The sequence below is a fragment of the Diceros bicornis genome, chromosome 40, assembly GCF_020826845.1.
Source record: "Diceros bicornis minor isolate mBicDic1 chromosome 40, mDicBic1.mat.cur, whole genome shotgun sequence".
NCBI classification, from domain to species: domain Eukaryota; kingdom Metazoa; phylum Chordata; class Mammalia; order Perissodactyla; family Rhinocerotidae; genus Diceros; species Diceros bicornis.
In genome coordinates this window covers 10,857,965-10,883,525 of record NC_080779.1, presented here as the reverse complement: position 1 = coordinate 10,883,525, position 25,561 = coordinate 10,857,965, and the positions used below count along the sequence as shown (strand labels likewise).

The 25,561-nt window shown below is 42.8% G+C and overlaps 1 protein-coding gene across 1 annotated transcript in view; it reads left to right on the top strand.

Moving 5' to 3' along the window:
• Positions 1-25,561, top strand: part of SLC9A2 (solute carrier family 9 member A2) — a 96,422-nt gene that overhangs the window by 49,991 nt on the left and 20,870 nt on the right. Inside the window, exons 4-7 of the mRNA XM_058534657.1 lie at positions 8,125-8,342; positions 8,828-9,030; positions 19,126-19,215; positions 20,139-20,209. Coding sequence (XP_058390640.1) covers positions 8,125-8,342; positions 8,828-9,030; positions 19,126-19,215; positions 20,139-20,209 — 582 coding nt within the window. The remainder of the gene's footprint in view (positions 1-8,124; positions 8,343-8,827; positions 9,031-19,125; positions 19,216-20,138; positions 20,210-25,561) is intronic.

Below are 25,561 nucleotides of genomic sequence, written 5' to 3'. Positions count from 1 at the left end.
TGGAGAACTGTGATTGGATCAGACTGTGTCATGTGACCAGCCCTGGGGTATGAGAAGCAGGGTCTGTTACCAGAAGAAGGCAGTGAACTCACTTGGAGTGAGACTGCCCTCCCCGTCTGTGTTGACTACAAGTTACCAAGGAAAACTCAGTCCTTTATACTCAAGTATATGGTGGTGGGACTGGTGATGCTTGAGTTGAAGCCTCACTGATGAAGAGAAGGGCATTCTGGGTAGAGAGAGAAGTGTAGCTCCAAGGTGAAATGCTCTGCTCCGTCCAAGGAATTGAGCTCCAAGGTGGTGGGAAAGATAGCTGGCTGGTCTTGACCTGTTTTGCTTTCTAGGCAAGTCAGGAGCCTTTGGACACTTGAAGCAGAGAAGTGGCACAGTTTATTTCTGTTTTACAGTGAATACATGATTAGAGTACTTCTAAAACCTTTTTACACCATCACACATAAAACTGATAATATTTTAACAGTTCTGTGGGGTAAAAACTGGGGGTTCTGGCCTTGGGCTCAGTGGACGCCCCAGGGCTGAGGGATTGCTGTCTGGGTGGGAGGAAAGGAAAATGCTGCTGGCAGCATGGTGAAGGGGCCTCAGTGGAGACTCAGGCAGGAAAAACAAATGTGTGAGTCCAGGCGAGAGGAGATGGGAGACTATGCCCATCCAAGTGATGAAGATTGAGAGAAGGGAGGGCACATATGTGGCAAAGTGTAGTGAAATCCACAGTAATCCTCAAGTCTCATGTTACCCTTATTTTCACCCTCCAGTAAAATTTTAAATAAAATGATTCACATTTCAGCTCTTTTTCTCATTCATTCTTCCTCCTCTGAACCTTCTGCCTATACTCCTACTTGCTTTCCTCAAACTTTGATGTATTTAGGAATCACCTGGAAAGGTTGTCACATATGGAGAATCCCAGGCCCCAGCCAGAGATTCTGATTCCGCAGATCTGAGATGGGGCCCAGGCATTTGTGTTTTTCCAAGGATTTCTCATAACTGTGTGGTTCACAAACCATGCTCTTAGAAATACCGCTCTGATATTCGTGCTAGGAATAGTAAGAGCTTCCAGAATGCAGCGACTCTTGCTGATGTTCCCAGTGCTCGTGTTGAGTCCTGAAAATACTCTGCGTGTTCATTGGTTGTCTCCTGGCTGTTTCTCATAGCCAGGTCCTGCCTGCAGCCCACCCCCAACGCACAGGAGTTCTCCAGCTGGAAAACTTGAATTCCATCATCAAGATCTCAGTCCAGTCTTTCTGCCTCTCAGGTCTTTGTCAACACTCCCCAACTAGAGTCAGTGGACTCCGTGGGTCCCTTGATGCCTTGCATTTCATTACGCTTTTGACAATGAGTTGTGATCCTTTATGGGGTCTCTCCACAAAACTGCTTTAGGTGCCAGTAAGTGATCTATAAACATTAGCTGAATTGAATTGAAAGCATCTAAGGAGAAAAAATCAAAAGATGTGGAAAATCCATGAATGGGCAAGACCCACTTGAATGCTTGAATAATCAAGCATTTATAATAGTTTGAATTTACTTTATTTCATTTTTGATATTTTAAGAAAGGTTGTGCAGTTTTTATGCTTGGATCCCCCTTGAAAAACAATTTTGTTTCCATTTTCTCATATGTCAGACTTACTCTTTTGGTTGTCAGGTTTCTGGGAGGAGGCAATCCATTATAGGGTAAATTCCTGCCCTGGAATAATTAATTTACCTCACATGAGTGAGTACTTTATTCTGAGAACATACAGTGTACCCTGAGTCACCACAAGAGCTGGCTTTAATCAACACAGGGAAAGCTTTTTAATTGTTCTTCATCATTGCTAATGCTTGGCACTGATTAGGGGATTATGCTTTCATATTTGGCAAAGTCTTTATTGAGAATATACAACTATTATTTGGGCTGTTGAATCCATACTTTTTAAGATCACACGCAGATATGGAATGAAAGTGAAAGAATTTTCCAACATTCTTTCTATCAGGTTAATTCTAAGCAGTTCAGATTATAGAAAGAGTCTCCTAACGTGGCAATAGAAATTAGAGAATTGACCACTCTTTAAAAATATAAAAGCACTTATATTTACAAACTGAATTAACAGAGGCATGGCTTCACCATATGTATGGAAACACAGACGGGATATATATATTTTATCTTCACCACCAGAAATCCGCCTTCACCACCCGCCTTCTGCACTGATGCCTGGTCCCTTTGGTTCTAGAGATCACGATCATCTGGATGAAGGGCTCTGGGTCTTCATTAATCTAGACGCAGCCAGCATTAGTTCAACACGTGCTCGGTACCCCTGTGTGCAGGGAGCCATGCTAAGTGTGGGTGAATGCTAGCCCCTGCTCTCTCACAGCATACATTCTGGTGGAAAGGAAATGAACCTCTTTAGAAGGCGGGCTTCATTGACTGCCACAACTTAGCCGTAGAGTACTCTAGAAAAAAGTATTTGTTGGAATTTTCTATTGGGAAAATAGTAAAATGACAGCTCATCTAAATAGCAAGTCTGTTTTTCCCCTCGAAGATTCTGTTGAGATAGTATTAGCTGGCCTGAATTTTTTCCGTGCTGTATTTAGGATGATATAATGGAGAAGAAAACTTCAATTGCTGGTTAATGTGAAAACCACTAATTATAGTGTTTTAGCTTCTCCATCTCTAAATTGGTGATAATCACTATACATTTATGTTAAAATATAATGTGAGGCAACATAATAACAAGGCAGAACGCACCATTGAATTCTGTACATACGTTATCGCTATGTGGTCCCATGGAATGGAACCTAACACCTGTCGAGACATGGGCATGTTTTGGAATGTTACATGGGTCAAAGGATGCAACGGGTTTTGAAAACAAGATGACAAACCATTGCAAGAAACAAACTGACTCCACCCTCTAGGTTCGTGTCCCTCCAAATCTATCCTCCACATGTAACTTCAGCGTTCTCTTTCTAAAACACAGATCTGTCCATACCACACCACCATTCCTGTTAACAATTCACCCACATAGTCATTGATTCGAAACACATTGCTGATGTGCCAAACTCTATGCTAAGCATTGATGGCACATTTTTTTTTCCTCATGAAGCTTCCAGTTGGGTTGGGGAAATAGACTTAATTATATGATCAGATATAATCTCTCATTTTTCCCTCCAGCCTATAGAATAAAGTTTAAACTCCTAAGCATAAAATATAAAGTGTTGTTTGTCATTATCTGGCCCCTAACTTCTTTTATCCTCATCTCAACATTATCACCCCCTCCTCTCCAGCTAACAGAATCATTCCGCAGTTCCCTGAATGTACCAACCTGTTTATTTCTTTCATGCCTTTGCACATGGCCTCTTCTTTTCCTTGACTTACTTCCCTCTTCTTCTTCCTGCGTGGTGAGCTCTTCACTTATCCGTAAAGACTTTGCTCAGATGGCCCCTCTTTTGTGACAGAAGTAGCGATTTCCTTTCCTTCACTCCTGAAACATCATTCCCCTCCCACTTTTAGCACTTGCCGAGTTGTGTTACAATTATCTTTCATGACTCTTTCTCCTTTTAGACTGTGAACTCTTGAAAGTAGAAGCTGCATCTTATTTGCTTCCACCTTCCAAGACCTTAGCCTGGAACTTGACCCCGAGTAGATGCTAGGAAAATGTTGGTTGCTATTAAATTGTTCCCAGTCATATTAACTGAATATGAAGATTAGGAAAGAGAGACAGGCATGGAAAGGGAGAAAAAAGATAATTCAGTGACCCGAGCTAATAAAAGTAAGGTCATATTGGGAATTCTAAAGGCCTATAGTTTTATGTTGGAGGGAACTTGAGAGTTAAGTTCAACTAGAATTTTCTAAAATGTAACGAGTCTATTTAGGTTATTGTTTTGGTTGGCTGTTATCACACCGATGTTCAGAATGAGGATGAGAGGCTGTGGACTTCAGGCATGAAATCTGTGCGTGTTCACATGATGATGGAGGAAGAAAGCTCACCTCTCTGTAACGTGCAGTGCCACTGTGATATGCTGTGATGTGACCTTGTACCCCAGGACACTCCTGGCCACATACTCCAAACTCAGTAAGGCTGAGGCCAGGCAAGCACCAGCCTGCACCATTCCCCAGCTCTGTGAGTTTCTTGTGCTTCTTGTAGAAAAATGAAGGAGACTCAAACTTTCGGTGCTAGTTAAGACTACCAGCTGTAGATGATGATCTACGAAGGGAACAGAGAAGGTTTTATTCTTCCCGATTCCTGGGAGACTCTATTTGTGTGTACCTCCCTAATTAGGGAGACCAGCTCTTTTGTAGTTTTGTGTACTTGTGATGTTATTGAAGTGAGGTGGTTTGACTTCAGGTCAGATTACACTCCAGCAAAAAACCGCTTTGCAATGAAAACACTTCCTGGCCTTTGCCTGAGAGGCCATGTGCATTAAGCTGTACGTGACATACCAGAATGGGACGTTTGGAACACTTGTCCCCAGCCCGTAGGGTGCATCAGTGTCATGGACGTGCCCACACTTCCTGAACAGGGCACCGCCAGGCGCTGGGCCTCTAGGGCCCACCAAGGGCGCTCTTCCCTCAAGGCTCTCACGGATGCTGGTAGGAAATGGTGTTACGTTACAGTGAGGTGTCTGGCAGACGTGAGAATCGCTCCTGGTGTCATGTTACGGATACAAAGCAATGGGAAATTGATCCTGTGGACATTCATGTAAAATTCATTTAGTTTTTATTCTTACACCAAAGTTATATTTTTCAGTCATTTCTGAATAGAAAATTTTGTTCAATAGCTCATGTGATGAACTGAGGACTTTTGGCCCATATGGTTTGCATTTCACCAGGTGCTGATGCGAATGTGATCTCAGAGGGAAATGTTTAGCACATTCACGAAAATGACATTCTCCAGCCTTTTAAAAATCACTTCTTTGAATGATAAAACAATCCAAAGCTAAGAGGGAAAGAAGGAAATAGATTTGTATGAGAAATGTAGGGATTTCAACTCTATACCTGATGTTTTATTTTAAAAAATAAAAATGATTGGAGAAAGCTGGGTAGTGGGTACTGTGGTGTTTACTCTTCTCCACATTTGTGTCAAAGCTTAAATGCTTTATAATAAAAACATTTTGAAGCATCTTTTGCATAGGATTAGAGAATTTCAAAAAGTAATATGGCTATTATAAATTGTTTTTGTTACAAACTTTCAACTTGGCAACATTTAGGAAAGGCTAATTAGTTTGTGTTGCTGTGTATATGTCTTTTCTTTATAAAACATATGGTTCAGATCCTTAATCAGTTTCTGGCTTGTGCCCTCATTACTTTGTATTGGGCAAATCTTACTTTTTAAAGTCTGGTTAAAGAAAAATTAAACCAAAATATGAAGCATGAAGATGTTCAGACATGTAGTTAACAAGTGGTTTCTATTCTGGGTGGGTGCTGGCAAGATGTCCTGTATAGGCTCGCTCAGAGATGCCACTCTCCACTCTGTTCTCCCCTGTCTCTAGTGCTTGCTGGTGGAGATGCCGGTGTTTTATGTCAGGTCATTGTAACAGAGCTCCCACTAGCTTCTGCCACCAAGCACATGTGAGCAGCTCTGGCCATGCTCATCTTGGGACATGCACTTGGTTGTGGCCACCACACAAGGGAGGTGAATGGCAGCACCAGTGTGGTTAGCTGAATAACGGCCCCCGAAGATCCTAATCCCCAGAACCTGCAAATGTGTTACCTTAACGTGGTAAAAGGGACTTTGATGATGTGATTAAATTAGGGTCTTGAGATGGGGAGGTAACAGTGCTATCCAGCTGGGCTTGATGAAATCATAGGGATCCTTAGGAGAGGGAGGCAGGAGGATCAGAGTCAGAGAAGGAGATGTGAGCAGGGAGGCGGAGGTTGGCATGATGCAACCATGAGCCAAGGAATGTAAGCAGCCTCCAGAAACTAGAAAAAGCAGGAACAGATTCTCCCCTAGAGCCTCCAGGAGTACAGCCTTATTGACACCTTTATTTTAGCCCCAAATCAAGAAGACAGTGAAAGTGATTTTGGATTTCTGATCTCTGGAAGTATATGATAAATGTGTGTTGATGTAAGCCACTAAGTTTTTGCTCATTTCTTACAGCAGCCATAGGAAGCTGATGCAAACAGCCTTGTGCCTGAGAAAGGGCTTGGCAAGGGATTAAGACCTCTCTCCTATCAGAGATAATTGGGTTCACTGAGAGTTTAAGAAGGGCACGGGTTAAGTCCTTAACAGCGCTAGCTTTGAGTCAGCACCCAGATTGCCTGGGTTAAAATCCTGGCACCATCATTTATTAGCAGTGTAATCTTGAGTAAGTGGATCTCTGTCTGCCTTTGTTCTCTGATCTGCAAAATGGAATGATAACGGAACTTGCCTCAGACGCTTGCTATGAGACTGAACTGATGTAATCTAGGCAAAGCGTTTGCACAGTCCGTGCACAGGGTAGAGGTGCTGTAAACGTTGGCCATTATTACCTACGCCCTCAGCTATTTGAAGGCTTTGCTGTGTGTTTGTGGCTACTAAATTTTGTTAGCCCATTTAATAAGGCACTCTTTGTTTTGGGAACCACATGAGTTATGCATTCCTCACTCATATAAATCTGAAAGAAAAACCCGCCCATTCTGGGGACAGTGACATCGTGGCTAAATGCATGGTCCTTGGCTTGGTGGGATTTTTGTTTTGTTTTAATAGGGGGCGCAAAAATAAATACACATGTTTCTGTGTAAGGAACAAGTCTGTTCCTTACGGTGAAATGTGTTCATGGTTGCCTGTTTAGATCTTAACTCAGGGAGCCTGTAGGCTGCATTCTTCTACCTATCCTTGTGCTCACAGTAGGGGGATTTTCATAAAACGTCAGGAATCTCAGGGTAAGGAAGACCATGTGCAGTGGTTGGAGGGAGCAGGAGGAGTGCATGCAGAGTCACTGTAGTTTGAGAGTGACGAGCATGTGGAAGAGGTCATAGGTGATGACCAGCAGTTGGTTTATGGCACGGTTGTCACTCAGTGGAGGGCATGAGGTTCTCTCGCATTCTGTCTTTCCGTTGCGTTCTACAGTGTCATCTGATGAAGTCCTTTTGGTACTTTATAGTAACTATGTCTCTTTTAGTGGAACCTAGTATGAGCTGTCAGGCAGTTCATACTAAATTTCCCTCTGTGGGTGGCATTTGAATTGGTCAGGGGGAGAATTACAGGCAGAGAAGAGTGTATGTGTACAGTGAGGCTGGAAGACAGCAAAGAGCAGGGCGTGTTTGGGAAATTACAGACAGTCGAGGCATATGGTGTATGCTGGGTGAAGAGAGGGTAGGATGGGAAGCTGGATTGTCTGCTGAGGGAAGAGTGTGAAGAGCTTCAGGTGTCCAATTTAGGAGTATGTACTTGATCCTGGAGCCCTTCCTTCACAAGAGTGTGCACAAGTGCTGTCTTAAAATAGATATATGGGAAGGGACATAAAGAGCTCTGGGGTCCCGAGGTGTTGGAAATGCTGGGGAAAATGAGCGAGAGAGTTTCTTTCCTTTAGGACTTCTCAGAGCCTATCAATACATTTTGAATTTCCCAGAAGTGGATACAGTAGATAAATAGAAATGAGACCTGGAACTAAGGCATTGGGATAAAAAAGAGTGAGTGGGTCCAAGATATTCAAGGTGAGGGATCAAAAACAATTGGTGACCAATTAGATGGTGATGGGGGGTCACTGAAGAGATGTGGCGGGAGAGAGGAGTCGAATGCCACCGTAGTTTGAAGTTTAGGATTTTAGGCAATAGAGGGATAGAGAAGATGAACATGTTTTCATAGGAAGACAGTGGGTTTTGAAATTATTATGGACTTGTTTTCTTTGTGATGCTGACAGCAGAGCTGATGGTACCAATGTCCATAGACCTTTGAGAATGTGGCTCTGGGTTAAGGAGAGCTGTGGGTACTAGAAAGCTGGGTGGAGCCGAGTAGTTGGAGCCATGGGTATTGATGAAGAACTCCGGAGATAGTAAGGTTTCCAAGGATGCAAATCTCATTCGCTTATAAAAATCAGTCAATAACATTGTAGTCATGGGCAGAGAGTAGAGCTATAATTTAGCTCTTAAGTGCTGACTTTTATATTCTGATTAGGATCATTGTCATGTGTAAATAGAAGCTGCCTCTCTTCTTGCAGAATCACCGCGTGTGCAATGACTATGAATAAGTATGTGGAAGAAAATGTATCTCAAAAATCCTACACGACCATCAAGTATTTCATGAAGATGCTGAGCAGTGTCAGCGAGACCCTGATCTTCATCTTCATGGGCGTGTCCACCGTTGGGAAGAACCACGAGTGGAACTGGGCCTTCGTCTGCTTCACCCTGGCCTTCTGTCTGATCTGGCGAGCACTGGGTAATGAGCTCTTGTTTCCCAAATGAGCATTCAGCACCACTCGCGGAAAGATGGGGCTTTCTTCTTCTTGTCCGTCCCCTTTGCTGCTGCTACTTCATCTTGTGTCTTCCTCATGTCCTTCTTTCTCTTCCTCCTCGTTTTCTTTGTCTTCTTCCTTCTCTGTCTCCTTTTTCTCCTTCTCTCCCCCTCCTCCTCCTCTCCCCCTTTCCTGGTATATTCTTTCCTTCCCTGAATATATTCATGCCTTTGCTATAAGTCAAATTAACCTCTCTTGGCTTCTCTGATTCCAGAATTTCACCCATTATCCTGGAACAACAAAGGCGCAAGAGACTGCTAGTACTAGTAAGGCAGAGGAAAAGGGAAAAGATCGTGAAGCCTATTCTTAAATACTTTGCCCTGTCACAGAGGAACAGAAAACGAGTCTCCGTATTTTCCTGTTCTGGCCTCACACAGTCTGTTTTCTTTGGTTTTGTTTTTCTTCTCAGGTGTCTTTGTCCTGACTCAGGTCATTAACTGGTTCCGGACGATTCCCTTGACCTTCAAGGATCAGTTCATCATTGCCTACGGAGGGCTCCGGGGTGCCATCTGCTTTGCGCTGGTGTTTCTCCTTCCTGCTGCTGTGTTTCCTCGTAAAAAGCTGTTCATTACCGCTGCGATTGTAGTTATCTTCTTTACTGTCTTCATCCTGGTGAGTAGAGGTCTTTCTCCCAGCAAAGTATCTCTCTTTCCCAGGAGCAAACGAGCTCTTTTTATCACAAGGGAGTCCTTTTACAGAATGCAATGTCGCAAAGGTATGTTGAAGCTTTGGTAGTTATGTTTTAGGGAAAACGATATTTCCTCATGTCACTGGATTGTGCGGGGGCCTAAGAGGGTCCAATTTGGTTCTTCGGTCTACGCAGAGGATTGTTGTTTAAGGAAACTCAGCTAAGTGATCTAAGCTTACTACCAGAAACTTATGAACTGCGCTTTGCTAATCCCTGTCATTTGTCCTGCTCTCTGACCTAGTAACTATAATAATGGGTGAAATGCTAGTTGTGTGATGACCTTCCAACAGCTATTTGACGTGAGTGGATGCTTGGCAGTGTGTCCCTTGGAAGGGTGGGATGAGTGAATCCAGGTTTAATATTGGGAGGAAGAGAGAGTGGTGGGAAGAGCATGGGCTTGTGTCAGGATCCTGACTTTTCAAGTTAATCCATCTCTTTAAGTTAATAAGCCAGCCCCTAGGAGATTATATCTTGTAGATATTCATTTCATAAATATGCACTGGGCTCCTACTATGTGCCAGGCAGTGCTCCAGGAGCTGAGGATCCATGAGTGAACCAAACACAGAAATATCCCTGTGCTTGCAAAGCTTACATCCCAGGGGGGATGGCAGACACCAGACAGAAAACATAATAAGTAAGTAAATTGTAGCGTATGTTAGGGGTGAAGGATGCTATACAGTAAGGACAGGGCGTCCGGCATCGTGAGGATGGAGGAGTGGAGAGGGCCTTACAATTCTAAATAGAATCGTCATGGAAAGCAACAATGAAAAAAAATGACGTTTGAGCAAAGGCTTGTGGGAGGTGAAAGAATTAGCTAAGCTGAAGACCATTCCAGGCAAATGGGAGTAAAGGGTGAAGGTGTGAAGGCAGGGTGTTCCTGGCTGGTGTGGCTGGAGGGGGAGTGGGGTGAGTGAGGTGAGGGAGATTCTGGAGTCCTGGATCATGTAGGCCATGCAGGCTCATGTCAGGACTTTGGCTCTTCTCCAAGTGAGGTGGAAGCCATCAGAAGGATTTGTGCAGAAGTGTGATGTGTTTTATCTTACTTTGTAAAAGCATCACCCTGGGCCCTGCGAGATGAGTCTGTTTGGAAGAAAGGGGAGAAGTGGGAAAGCAGTGTGGGGGCTGGTGCAGTCATCAGGCGATACCAGGTGGTGGCAGTACAGTTGGTGAGAAGGGTGAGAGCTTCGAGGGGGAAGCTGCTGGATTCCCTGATGGCCTGGACTTGGGGTGTGAGGGAAGGAGGACTCACGGAGGGCTCCAGGGTTTTTGGTCTGAGCAGCTGGAAGGGTGCCCTCAGGTGGGAAGGGGGAGGCTGCGGGTGGAGGATATGGGAGCAGGAGATCGGTGGCTTGGTTATGAGCATGCTGGGTTAGGGGTGGCTATAGACCTCCAGGTGGAGGTGATGAGTAGGCAGGGTCCTGTGATTCTGGAGTTCAGGAAGGAGCTCAGTCCTCAGCAGTTAGCTGGTATTTGAAGCCATGAAACTGGAAGTGATCGCCAAGGGAGTGAAATGTGCATCAAGGGAACCAAAAAAGAGGACCGGGAAGTGGGCTTTGGGGCTGCCCCACCTTCAGACATTGGGGAGGAGAGGAGAGCAGGCAAGGAGGCTGAGCAGGAGTGATGAGTGACAAAGGAGGAAAAGCAGGAGATGTTTTTGTCTTTTTTTAATTCTTGTTTAACGATTAGTTCCAGAACACTTGCTTGGTGCCTGACCCGGGTGTCAGCACCTTTCACATTAACTCATTTAATCCTGATAACTATTCCCTGGCTTGAAACTCGAGGAGAAGTCACTGCTGTTGTTCCCATTTTATAGATGAGGAAACTGAGGCACTAAAACCGAGGTTAAATGCTTTTCCCAAGTTTACACAGCCAGTAAACGTGGAGCAGGGAGTCAAAACCAGTGTGGTCTTAGCTCTAAGTGCCTAGTGGAGTGCCCGGTGCATAGTAAGTACTCTATTGTAGCTCACTGTACTTCTCCTTCTTTCTAGTTGGTTTTCCAAAAAGCAGTTCATCCTTCACTCATGCGTACCCCCAACACTGGGGACAATGGGTTGTCTTGTCCAAGCAATCCTGGAGAAGTATGCTTTGGAGACCCTCTCTAAGTTAAGAAATGACCACTTTGCGTCCTCGTCTTTGTCATCAGCAGCTTTATAATGCCGGTACCCATCCGTGGTGGCTTCCTGGTGTCAGGCACTCGGACAAGGGCTTTCCTATATGCATAATCTCCTGTCATCCTCAAAACCAACCTTTGGGAAAGAGACCAGTGTTACCCCCGGCTAAGGAAACTGAGGCCCAAAGAGAGAAAGCAGACTGACCGAGGACACGTGTTGGTAACAGATGGAAGTTGAGGTTGAGCCAGGGACTCTGACTCCACAGGCAGGCTCAGAACTACTGAGCTCTAGTGACCTCACTTAAAAAAAATCGTTATTTACCAGGTTATGGTTTCAACAGTTTCAGTTATGGTTGTATATACTAGTTTCGGTTCAACCATCCCATGTTGTTTTGAGTCCCTTTCTTATACTCGGGGAGACACCTGGGTGTGAGGAGAAGCAAGTGTTCTTGGCTTCATCTTTCTTCTGTGGTGTTTATAGGATCCTTGTAACAAGTCATCCATTTTGCTACTATCACACTTTGCCTGAAGCAGGATTGTGGAGTGAATCAATTTTGCCTTGAGCGTTTTAATCTCTCAGGAGCATCCTGGGGCACTGTGCTCGAGGAGAAACGTCAGGCAGGGGTGAGTGACTCACCGTCTCTTCCTAGGCCAGCTGCCCTGTCCTTACCACCCACAGCAAACCTTGCTGAGGCTTAGTCAGTGCTCCGGACTCCTCTGCGTGCTCTCAGAACTTAAGGTGTCATATGTGAGTACCACATACGAAAATAGGACCATGTCAGTCTAGTGCAACAAGGAACTAGGTCGTTTGGAGATGAATGTGTTAGCTGTTACTGTCTACACAAGTGCTTCTCAAATATCTACAGTGCAAAACCAGAGCCCTCCCAACATCATGTACATGTGCATTGGTAAAGTACAATGAAAATGACTTACTAGAAAGATGTAATTCAAGAGAGGACGTACAAAATATAAGCTCAAATTTTTTAGTTCTTAGATTCAACAGACATAAAATTACATTTCTACAATCAGAACAAACATAGCATAGGAAAAAAGAAAAGTATGACAAAAATGTATACTATTGTTCATTGAATGTGTGTGTATAGGTGATTATATAATATCATTACACTCATAGTATTTTGGATTTTTGGAATCATAGCTCAACCCAAATATATAAGTGAGTTTTTGATTCCCCACATTCAAAGCCTACACACCCACTTTGAATGGACACCATGTATATCAATATTTAACACTGATTAACAAAGTTTTTAATGTGACAAATTAAAAACAGCAGAGGCAACAAGCAAAATAGTTTAGGATGGATTGTCTATATTTGATTTTGTAAATGTATCAAGTTAACTCTTTGGTGATGGAGATTTTTGGGGCTCAATATTTGGAGTCTGCAAGCAAACCTCATGGATGGTCTTCTCCTCTGATTAGGTTTAAGGATAACCTGGCAGAGTTCACTGTGATGTGTGGGGAAGAGGAATCGCCATAGTTGCACGCCTGCTGCCCTCTCCTCTTCGCTATTGTCTGCGCACAGAGCGGAGACTAAGGGATGTTGCTTGGGTCCTTGACGCTGACCATTTCTCTCCCTCCCATTCTCCTCCCCACCACTGGCTGTTAAGAGACTGTGAACACACACATGCACACACATGTGGATAACACACACACTCCCTTCAGAAAGGATCTTTTTTCCAGAATACATCAATAATTTAAAAACTCAGGGAAGGAAACCTGGAAGGAGATACTTACTTAGCTGTAAGATCTGGATAACGGTCCCTCCCTCCCAGGCAGTAGGGAGGAAATATGTATGTAAACACAGAACCTGATGCAAGGTTTTAACCTGATGATTTGCTGTGTTTTAATGATAACATTAAGTAAAATGGTACCAGAAGAAAGAAAAACTAATGCCTCTCAATGTACTTTTCTTTTCTTTGAAAGGAAAAATGATTAGAATACATTAGTTGTTATTTAATTTATCCCTATACACATAAAGCAGATCCTCGGAATTCTGGAATTCCACTCAGTGGTCATCTAGAAGTCCTTCACGTAGCAAGGCTGACTGGAATTCAAGAGACAGCAGTCTCTCTTGGCCTCCCTGGCACATTGGTGTTGTGTCTGCTGTAACTCACCGTCCAGGACTGTGACCTGTCTTGGATTTTCTCTAGTTGCAAGTTAACAAGTTAGCCTGTTAAACTTTCATGGATGCTGGGAGAAGACACATGACTCCTGGGTCAGAGACATAGGACTTTATTACTCATGGCAAAAGCAGTAGATAGTGCTTCATGGTGGTTTCGTGTTAGTCCCATGGGCGTGGCATACTGGGCCCATGATGGATGTGTGCACGTGCAGTGGGCTGCATTATAGGAGACAGACCCAGAGCTTGAGGATCCATCACCCTTTGTCTGGAGGGTGACATTACCTCCTCTTTCAAGGTTCCTCATTGCAAACACAACCCTGAGAAACAGCCTGGGTAAAAAGCAGTCAGGGCCTTGTGTTATTGGCACATCTTGCAAGAATGTGTGGGAACACTCAGGACCCGTGGTGGGGTGGCCTTTCCCAACAATCAAATTCACCTCTGCTGACTTAGCCTCTCAAACTGAAATGATGTTGCCGACTATTTTATAGACATTGTGAGGGCCTTCAATAAATGGTCACACATATATATATATACACACACACGTATATATACATATATATGCATACATAATGTAATAATGACACATCTCTATTTTTAATTAACATGTACCATTACTAAGTAGAATTAGATGGAATTCAGAAAAATTTATTCTGTTCCTACAATAAAATGAGCAAAGATGTTTTTAAGAAGGAAAAGTGTAGGTGAATAATTTAGGATGTGAGAGAAAGAACAGTAAAAGATAGTCCCAAGGGTTTTTGACTGAGCAACTAGGTGAAAGAAGGTGATTTTTTTTTTTTTAGGAAGATTGGCCCTGAGCTAACATCTGCTACCAATCTCCTCTTTTTCTTTTTTCTGCCCAAATCCCCAGTACATAGTTGTATATCCTAGTTATAGGCCCTTCTAGCTCTTCTATGTGGGACGCTGCCTCAGCATGGCTTGATGAGCCATGAGTAGGTCCGTGCCCGGGATCCGAACTGGCGAACCCTGGGCTGCCAAAGCAGAACGCACGAATTTAACCACTACACCGCCGGGCAGGCCCAAGAAGGTGATATTTAATTTAATACCAACGGAGTATTGGGCTTAAAGGATGGGAAATTAGGTGTTTGGTTTTGGACATGAGCATTAGCCTATTGGACATCCGAATGAAGGTATTGAATAGGCAATTGTATACATGGGTCTAGAATTTATGGGAGAAGCCAGAGTGGGAAATAGAAATTTAAGACTCATCAGTATATAAAAGCCAGCCCTGGTGGTCTAGTGGTTAAGATTCAGCGCTCTCACTGCTGCAGCCCAGGTTCGTTTCCTGGTCAGGACAATCTGTCGGTTGTCACACTGTGGTGGCTGTGTGTTGCTGTGATGCTGAAAGCTGTGCCATCAGGATTTCAAATACCAGCAGGGTCACCCATGGTGGACAGGTTTCAGCAGAGCTTCCAGACTAAGATACACTAGGAAGAAGGACCTGGCCACCCACTTCTGAAAAAATTGGCCATGAAAACTTTGTGTGGATAGCAGCGGAACTTGTTGATATAGGGCTGGAAGGTGACAGGATGGTGCAAAAAGACCCTGCTGTACACAGGCTCTCCAGGAGTTAGAATCCACTTGATGGCACTAACAACAGTATATAGTTTTTTTTCTTTTTTTTTTTTCTGGTTAGGAAGATCGGCCCTGAGCTAACATCTGTTGCCAATCTTCCTCTATTTTGTATATGGATGCTGCCACAGCTTGATGAGCCATATGTACGTCTGTGCCTGGGGTCCGAACCTGCAAACCCCGGGCTGTCAAAGTGGAGCATGCGAACTTAACCCCCGTGCCACCGTCTGGCCCCTATAGATGGTTTTTAAAGCATGATTCTGGAAGAAACTATTCAAGGAGTGAGTACAGAAAGAACATAGAAAAGAAGGCATGCTAACATTTAGAAGTCAAGAAAATGTTGAGGAACCAGCCTAGGAGACTGAAAAAGGTGACTAGTAAAGTGGGGGAAAAGTCAGGAGGGGCTTATTCAGAAGTCAAATGAAGCAAGTGTTCAGGAAGGACAGGGTTCTAGGAACTGTGACAGGTGCATCTGCAAAGTCAGGTCAGCTGGGGACAGAGTAGGGACTGTTGGATGCAGCACTTGATGATGAGTGGCCGTGTCACCAGAGCACTTGGGGCGGATGGTGAGGACAAAACCCCCATTGCTTGGATTCCCGGGCGAAGGATAAGAGAGAAATTGGAGCCAGGAGATCCAGGCAACCCTGTTGAGATCTGATAGAGGAAAGAGGTGGCAGCCAGAGGGAATGTGTGCCAAAAAAGGGCTTTTGTTTCTGGTTTTCACAGATGGGAACCACAGCAGCGTGTCTGAACACTGCTGGTACAGCAGAGAGAAACACTGATGACACAGTGAAGGGAAAGGCATGGTTTAGGGGAAGAGACAGACATGACAACTGATGCCTGGGCAGTACGATAAGTCCTGAAAGAAGGATAAACAGAGGGCGCTGAGACTGCGGCGTGAGGGGCCCGAGCACCTCCGTGAACACTTTTATTATTCTCATCCCACTCTCCGACACTCAAACAAATACTGTGTGTACGGCTGGGTTCGTGATCTCTGTGACCGGGTTTGAAATGTGAGAAAGACTTATAGAGGATAGCATAGCAATGATAGTGATATTTTTTAATGCCATACTTTCTTCAAGTTTTCCTGGAAATTGCCTGCTAAATCAGCAAAGAAATATAAGATAGTTCCTCCCACCTCCTTTTTTTTTTTTTTGCAAAATTTAGTCCCTCAGGCCTGGCTCAGAGGTGTTGTGTTTATTGTGCCAAATCTGAACGGATGGGTGAAAATTTAACTTATGCTTTGCAAATATGTTTTTCAGTGGTTTGATGGAAAACTAAGGGGTTTCTTTATTTTTTTAACCTACATGGATGGTAACAAGCTATTTTCTAAGCCTTATCAAGTTGCTCACCAGGTGACCTAAATTAGGAATTTTCCAACGTGGTAAAATAAGGTGGCTTCTCTAAGGTGTTTTTTTCTCTCTTACAGCCAGACATCCAAGCTCCTAGAATGTAACATCCAGCTTGAGGAACTGGATATGACATACACAGATGCCATGCACTCTACCTCCAGAATGGATGGATGGAGGAAGGAGGGGGAGAGGGAGGAAGGGGAAGGAAGGCAGAACCTATCAGATAGGCCCTATTGAGCATGACGTGACAACTGCAAGTGCTTCAGAGGAAGGGGTGACTGTTAAAGGAGCTGTTTAAACAAATACATATTTTTAAAAGACAGTGTCAATGCTCTATTGCATATGATCAATACGTTCTGTTAATTATAAACTAAAATATGTTGTACTTTTACAAACTTGCATTGATTGGGCACCAGGCCACACTGGCTTCCTGTAGTGGATCAGTTTTATTTGTGACAGTGCGTTCACTTCCACATTATCCGTCTAGTGGAAGGATCAACATAGGGATTGGGGAAGGCCCTGTGTTCTTTCCTTATTTTTATGTCCTATATTTACAAATACCAGGCTCTCATTATTACTTACTAAATGAATACTGATAGAAAAAAGGCATGTGAAACAACAGTTAGTGTCCTTAGAACACATTGTATAGTATTAAAAATATTAATGATTTTGTTGATTTTTTTCCTGGAGCTATTATTAAACTAATGGCTTCATGAAATCTGGAACTCAATGAAATCACCCATCTCTGTAAACCACATGTTTACACCTGTTTTCACTTACGTAAGTGAAAAATTACAGAGTATGTGTTGGCTGGAAAACTGTTATTACCTCCTATGTTATTTCAAAGGGGCATACTAAAATGCAAATAGAACACAAGGTATGTCTTACCCCAGATTTGGTGAAATCAGTTCGTACTTCAGAAAGTTAAAGTTAAGCTGAAAAATGCCCAAAGCTGGATTGATGGAACAAAATGGATGACATCCTTTAAAATATTTATGTATGTGTGTGTGTTACAGTTGCTTTATATTATCAAAAGCATTCATAGAAACTTAAAGACATGCAGAGAAGTGAGACAGAAATCAAATTCATAGCAGGGAACATCTCTGAACATATCCACTCCCCCACCCCCACAAATCCAATAACCCCTCTGATACATGGGTTCTTCATGCTAAGTAGTGGCAGCCATCTACCAACCAAGCAAAAACTTGGGAATCTTCCTTGACCACGTTCACCCCCTCCTCACCTGGCCCATTTTAGTGCCAGTATCATATAATTTAAAATACATTAGCTGATAGTTTGTTTTGACATCTGTAAGTTCCCCATCAGTCTTTTCTTTCTAAATTTTTCTGGTTACATTTACGCTTCCAGACTAATTTAGATCTAACCTCTCAAGTTCTGTTAAAAACCCTTTGGAACATATTATTGGAATTACATTGCATATACATGGAGATAAAATTTTCATCATAATATTGTTAAGTAATCCCATTTAGGAACTGTATGTGTCTTTTTAAATCTCAAATCTCTTTAATATCTTTTAAGTTTTATAGTTCTCTTTGTAAAGGTTTTGTGCATTTCATGATAGGATTATATATTACAAACATATGTAGAGAGAGTATATAAGTATATATAGATATTTAGTATCTATAGAGTATACTAATATATATATTATATGCTAGTATATATTAGTATTATATATATATTCTCTATATAGTTTTCATTGCTATTGTGTAGGTGTTGATTTTGTTTTTTTAATTAGAATATAGGATGGATTTGTGTATGTTGATTTTTGTCATCACTCTACTAAACTTCCTTGTTATTTTTAAATGAAAAAGAATTGTTGTAGATTTTTTAGGACAAAAAAGTAGGTCATCCATGAGCCACAAAAATCTTGTCATTTTGTTTTCACTATCTGTGCTTTTACCTTTGTCTTTTCCTATTTAATTGACTGGGACATGCAGGGTTGTGTCAGACAGCAGATGGGGAGTATCCTGGTGTTGTTCCTCGTTCTAGCGGAAATGCTTTTAAGCTTTTATTTTTAAGTCAGATGTTCACTATAGATTTATGGTAGATTTTTTTTTTTTAATCATATTAAGGAAACGTTTTTCTCTTCCTCGCTTCCTGAAAAGCTCATGGTTGTCTCCATTTCCCAAGTTCACGGTGAACATGCTCAAACCCACTCTGTGCCCTTTCTCATCCTTTGCCCGTGTTTGGTCTCTGCTAGGATATGCTTCCAGCATCTTTTAAGCCTCCGACCTGGTGTTCCCTCTCTACCAAGCCTTTCTTGAGCCACTCCTTGTGTATCTCTTCATTCCTCCTTTACCTACTTGTAACTGTTTTTGGTAAATCCTTCCCTCCACAGACTGCCAAGTCCCAGAGCCGGGGTCCTTAGCTCTGCATCTTTCTGTCCCTATTTCCCAAGCTGCTGACTTGTATGCCCCAGAAGCTAATTAAAATTGTTATAATGAATTAATGAATGAAAGAATCATTAAAAAGTTTCCTATGGATAATACAACAAGTAGGTGATTCCTCTGACTTGGAATCAGAGAATTATTATTTTTTAGAATTTCTTCTTTTTCTATTTTTCAGAGTTACTTTTCACTTTCTTGCATGTTGACCATGATTTGTTTCTAACAGCAGGTGTTAGGACGTGACCCTCTGGAAATATGCCAGCTATTAAAGGGGAAGGAAAAATTAACAAAATGTTAGACATACTATATTAAATCCTGGGAACAAGATATCTTTTGGTTATCAAAGCTTAGGAGAATAAAAGTTATTCTTGAATTTTTAATTTTATTTTATAAGAAAATTCACTTTTTTTCCTCTGCAGGGGATAACTATCCGACCACTGGTGGAGTTTCTTGATGTTAAGAGATCCAGTAAGAAACAGCAAGCTGTCAGTGAAGAAATCCATTGTCGGGTAGGTGTTAATGTAGTCTAACAATTTAAATGATAAAAGAAAAAATTGTTGGAATAAGTCAGACAGCTTGGCACCAAGCAGGGGGAAATGGCAGAGGGTAAAGAGAGGGCGGCTGAGAAAGGCGTGAGCTGGGGGTGTGGGATGAAGATAGCCCCACGATGGCTTCTCCAAGTTAGCCTGCTGAACTCCTGCAGGAGTAGAGGGACAAGGAATCCCCTCTTATAACTTCTTTCAATCTGAAAATGTTTCTACTTGACAATTATTACCATATTTCGTATTTTCCAAAATTATGAGCAAACTGTTATGATGAGAAAAATAATCTAAGAATGGCATAATATCAATATGACAAACGTCAATTTGTTTGAAGGTGAATTATTTTATTGCTTTCAGTGAAAACAAACAAACAAAAACCCAAAAAGCAAAAACTATCAGGGTCTGTGAAGCTTTTTTGTTGTTAGTACCAAGTCACTAGCGACCCTGTGTACAGCAGAGTGGAGCCCTGCTCAGCCTTTTTTGTGCCATCCTCTCACCTTCTGGCGCTATATCAGACAGTGCTCCACCGCTGTTCACAGGGTTTTCATGGCCAAGTTTTCAGAAGTGGGTGGCCAGGTCCTTCTTCCTAAGCTGTCTTAGCCTGGAAGGTCTGCTGAAACCTGTCCACCATGGGTGACCCTGTTGGTATTTGAAATCCAGTGACAGAGCTTTCAGCATCACAGCAACACGCAGCTGCCACAGGATGACAGCTGACAGATGGGTGGTGTGGTTCCCTGATGGGGAAACGAACCCAGGCCACAGTGGTGAGAGCACTGAATCTTAACCACTAGACCACGAGGGCTATCTCTTTGAAGTTTAGGCGTGATATAGAGTGGAAATTACTGATTTCAGGTAAAAATTAATCAATTAGCCTGCTTTTTCTGTTTTAGTTTTTTGATCATGTGAAGACTGGGATTGAAGATGTTTGTGGACATTGGGGTCACAACTTTTGGAGAGACAAGTAAGAAAGCCTTATGCCATTATATTATGAAGTGGCTCTGGATCACTCTGGAAGCAGGACTTATTGACTTGTGTTATTTTTCAGAGTTGCAAATCTTTCCTATGTTATGCCATAGTATGTTCTTCAAGATAAATTTCAGCTATAACAGAGACCTGGAACGATAGTAACTTTAACAAGATGGAAGCGTATTTCTCTCTTTTGTAAATAGCCAGAGGTAGGCAATGTGGGTTTAATCCATGAACTATGCTCCACAGACTCCTCGTGGTCCCAGGACCCTTCTGTCTGGTTGATTCCACCAAGAATTTCCATTTCCAGAGTTTCCTCTTGGACCAAAATGGCTGCTCCAGCGTTAGCCATCAGGTGCACATTCCAGGCTGCAATCTAGGAAAAAAGATAATGAAGAGACACAAAATATGTACTAGCTTCCTCCTAACCAAAGTTATGAGAGGCTTCCACACAACTCTTCTGGTTATATCGCATGGCCTGGCTTTCTGTGGCCAGGCCTCAGTCACATGGCATTTCTCACTGCAGGGGAGGCTAAGGAATGCAGTCTATTTGCTTGAAAACTGGGGTTTTCATTACTATTTGTTCCACCACACGTGTTGAGGGGCTTTGTCAAATACAGAGCTTCAGAGCACCTGAGGATGTTAAAAGACTAACAGAAATAACAAATGTTTTAAAGCTACACTTCTCTGAAAGATTATGTGCATTTATAGAAATGTGTCTATCTATATCTCTCTTTTTACCTTTGAAGGCTCTGTGTTGGATAAATAAGATTCAGTGCCTCTCTTCAAGGATCTTATCATTGAGGTGGAAAAGGTAGACTAGCCAGGCAGAATTAGGTGCAGGCTTTAAGAACACTGAAAACAGACTTATGGGATCAAGAGGTCAGGATTAATGCTGACAGCGGGGTTGGGCACAGTGGGTGCAGGAGCCAGCCCACACTGGCTGGTGGCAGCTGACTGTGCCTCCTGACTTCACGGTCAGTGCCATCCACGGTGGCAGCTTGAATGAGCCATGGCAGGAGTGTACCATGGAACTGACAAATGCTACAAATCAGGGCCTTTTCTTTCCCCATAAAGCAATTTGTTAACATTTACCAGCACATCACTGGCTAGGAAAGACTTGAAGGAGGCTGCATTTCAGCTGGTCCCTAGAGACAGAGGGACAGGGTCTAAGCTAGATTTGGTGAATTCCTCCTGTCCTCTTGCTTTTCTTTCCTAACTTGCTAACAGATCCCCTCCCAACTGCTAATTTACGTGAGGTTGACCAAACTACCATTTTATGTAATTTCACATAAGGGCATCTTTGAATGCTTACTCTTCTCACGTGTTCTGACCTGATCATGGACTACATAAGGAGGATGAGCCAGAGACTCAGGCCCTTACAATTTTGAAATATAATAAAGGCAACAAAACTGTCACACAGCAAACAGGTGTGTGTATGTGTGTGTGTGTGTGTATGTGTGTGTGTGTGTGTATGTATGTGTGATGTAGGTGAGTGATAAAATGAATTTTGGATACTTTTAGTGCTAGAACATTTACAAGCCTGACCACACTGTTTACTAATATAGAAAGGCCACTTGGACCTAGTCTTACTTCATAACTAAAAGAAAAATATTTTATTTGTGTGGAGAGAGTGCTGTTAGCCTCACGGGGGCACAAAGTAATAAAATATAGCAAACTAAAATCTCCATTGTAAAAATATGAAACAAATGACCATTAATCTTGGGCAGTGTTCATATTTTTGGAGGCGGGAGGTAGACCAGAGGACCCTAACTGTCTGCCTTGTGACTTTCTGCACTACCCGGCTTTACATCCCTGGGACCTTCCTGACGAAGATGGATCCTTGTCTGCGCCTGGCCAGGATTACAGACTTCCTTGCTTCTCGTTCTCTGTTGTCTTCATAGCCGTGCCTGTTTCCCCCTAACCTTCTTACTTTCAACTCAGTCACTTTCCTCCCTTTCTCTGGCATCCTGTCAGGCCTTCCCTAAAGGGATCAGGGAGAGTAGTGACCCAGAATGGTTTGTTCCTTTTCCAAAGTGAGAGTTGGACTAAAGATTTATACCACTCCTCTGCCTCCTGGAACAAAATAGAGATGAGTTGGTGTAGGAATCAGGTCAGCAGGCCCTGGGGCAGTGGTAGAAGAAGGAAGAGATACACCCTGTGATCATGTGGATTTGGTCTGGAATTCAGGCAAAGGAATGTCAGGGAAAGTCTGGCTATGTCTTATCTCTCAGGCAGAGACACTCTATCTGTGGGGTACGTGAGCGTGTTCCAGGCAAACATCTACAGGTGCTAGGCTACTTGGACTATAAATACTAAAGGTCGCAGGGCCGACTTTGCCCATGTTTGATAGGTAATATTATTACATATCCACCATTTTTCTCTGCAGTGTACATACTTCATTTAATAATTTCATAAACCCTTATATATTTCCATGCCTGGTGTTTTCCAGGTAAATTTGAAATAATTTTCTGGATTGTCAGGTACATTGTATATGGCAGGTAGGGCAGGGAAGCTGGTATGGAGGGATTTGGTGCTGACACAGGCCATTTTTAAAATTAGTTCTGCTCAGATTCTATTTCTGGTATGTACATAATTGTTGATGTTACTAGAAATGACATAAAAAAGAAATGATTGTTTTAGGTATGTTGGGTTTCTTTCCCTTTCCTCTGAAATCCTTATCCTGTGAATTTTTGGTGGTCCTGCCAGAAAATTCTTGAGGCATTTGGTCCTTTGAGAATGAAATGGGAGGGTAATGGCATAGGGAAGTTTCTCAAACTTGGCAAAATGATGGAGAAAGGAACCGCCTATGTGTAACTTGGCAGAGAAATGAAAGGGGTGGAAATACAGCAGAGAAAGAGAGTGCACAATTCCTATGCTAAATAGATCAGATGTCATTGTCTTTAGTGTTTATTCTTCCTTTTATCATTAGTGAAAAGCTAAAACAATGATAATAATAAAAGAAGTTCAAAAAGATGGTGTATTGCTGCCAGGAGTCCTGGCTTAATGGGCCTAACATGAAATTCAAAATAAACTTAGAAAGAAGTGGGCCCAGTGTTTAGTGTCCTGACCAGTGTATAGCAAAGCACTTTAAGGATGACTCTCTTTAATTATTCCTAGCCCTCCAGTATTTAGAACAAAGGAGTAGCACCAAGAATGTGGGTTAACCTTCTTCATAGCACAGGTGTGTCAGGGCTTATGGTGATCGCTGTAATACGCTTACTCCTTTCTCAACAAATATTTATTGCATGCTGTTTCATTTATGTATTGGCACAATAATGTTACATAACAAACCACCCCAATACTTAGCTGCTCAAAACAGCAGTCACTTATTATAAAACCGCATGAGTCAGGAGGCTGAGAGTTGACTGGTCTGGGCTGGGGTGGGTTGATCTGGACTGGTCTTGCTCATGCGTCAGTGGGTTGGCTAGTTGTCAGCTGATCTTGGCTGGCCTTCTCTGATGTGACTGGGGTGACTTAACTCTGCTTCATGTAACATTCACCTTTGTCCTGGGACTAATGAGTCACTCCATGCATATTTTTCTTATGGTAATTGTGAGAGCACAAGAGGCACGCTTCAATGAACAAGCCCATTTTAAGCCTCTGCTCCCGTCATCATGTCTGCTAATAGCCCATTGAACAAAGCGAGTAACATTATTGAGACCAGTGGCAGGAAACAGGACAAGCCAGGTCACCTAGTCCATGGTGGAAGGACATTGCCAAGTAATATGGCAGAGGGTGTGGATACACGGAGGACTTGGGACCAAATCATCCATTCTACCATATATGCTTACAGTGTGTCAGGCACTGTTTAGGCACTGGTTTTACAAGGGAAAAAAACTGCTATGGAGAAAAATATATCTGGGAAATAGAATAGGAAGTGCTGCAGGGGGTGGTATGCAATTTTGACAGGATGGATAGGAAAAGCTCTCTTGAGAAAATGACTCTCAAGGAAAGACTTAAAAGAGGTCCGCAAATGAGCCCTGCAGGTATGTGGGGGAAGAGTGTTCCTAGTAGAAGGACTAGCAAATATAAAGGCCCAGAGGTGGAGCATTGTGGCAAATTTCCAAGACAGGAAGGACACCAGTGAGGCTGGACCTGAATAAGAGGAGCACAGTACCAAGAGGTACAGCTCCAAATTGTGTAGGGCCTCCAGGTCGTTGTATTTTTACTCAAGTAAGATGCTGAGGAGTTATATAGTTTGAATACATTTTAATAGGATCACTCTGGCTTCTGTATCGAAGATAGGCTGTAGGAATGCAATGGTGGAAGCGGGGAGACCAATTAGGTGCCCATTGTAAGAATCCATTGAGAGATGATGGTGCACCAGGGTGATGTCAGTAGAAGTGGTGAAAAATAGTTGGATTTTCTATGCATTTTGGTGGTGGAACCAGCAGAAATTGCTGATGGAGTAGATATGGAGTATTAGTCTGCTAGCGCTGCTGTAACAAAGTACCACAGACTGGGGGGCTTAAACAATGGAAATTTATTTCCTTACAGTTCTGGGCTAGAAGTCTCAAGATCAAAGTGTCAGTAGATTTGGTTCTTTCTGAGGGCTAAGGGGGAAGGATCTGCTACAGGTCTCTCTCCTTGGCTTACAAATGGCCTTCTTCTTCCTGCCTGTTCACAGTGTCTTTCCTCTGTACATGTCTGTGTCCAAATTTCCTCTTATTATACAGACACCAGTCACATTGGATTCAGGCCCAGCCTAATGACCTCATTTTAATTTAATAAAGACCCTATCTCTGAACACGATGACATTCTGAGGTACTTCAACATATGAATTTTTAGGGGGACACAATTCAGGCCATAGCATGTAATATGAGAGAAGGACAAGAATCAAAGGTGAAATTAGGGTTTTTGACCTGGTGGAGTTGTAATTAACTGAAATGGGGAAAACTGTGGGAGAAGATCAGTTCAGGTTGAGCATGTCAAGTTTGAGATGCCTATTAGATATCCAAGTGGAGATATTGAGTAAGCAGCTGAATATTCATTTCTGGGGTTTAGGAAAGAGCTTGGAGCTGGAGATACAAATATGGGAGTCATTGGCTTAGAGATGCCATTAAAATCCATGAGACTTGGCAAGATCGCCAGGAGAGTGAGTGGAGGTAGAGAAGAGGACCAAGGACTGAACCCTGGGGCACTCCTACATTAAGAGGCCAGAAAGAAGAAAAAGACCCAACAAAAGAGGCTGAGAAAGAAGCAGGAGGTAACCCAGGGGGTTGTGGTGTCCTGAAAGACAATGCTTTAAGCAGGAGAGGTCAGGAAAGGTGAGGACTAATAATTGGCCATTGGATTTGTATTGTGGGGGTCACTGATGACCTCAATATGAGTAGCCTCAGTGGAG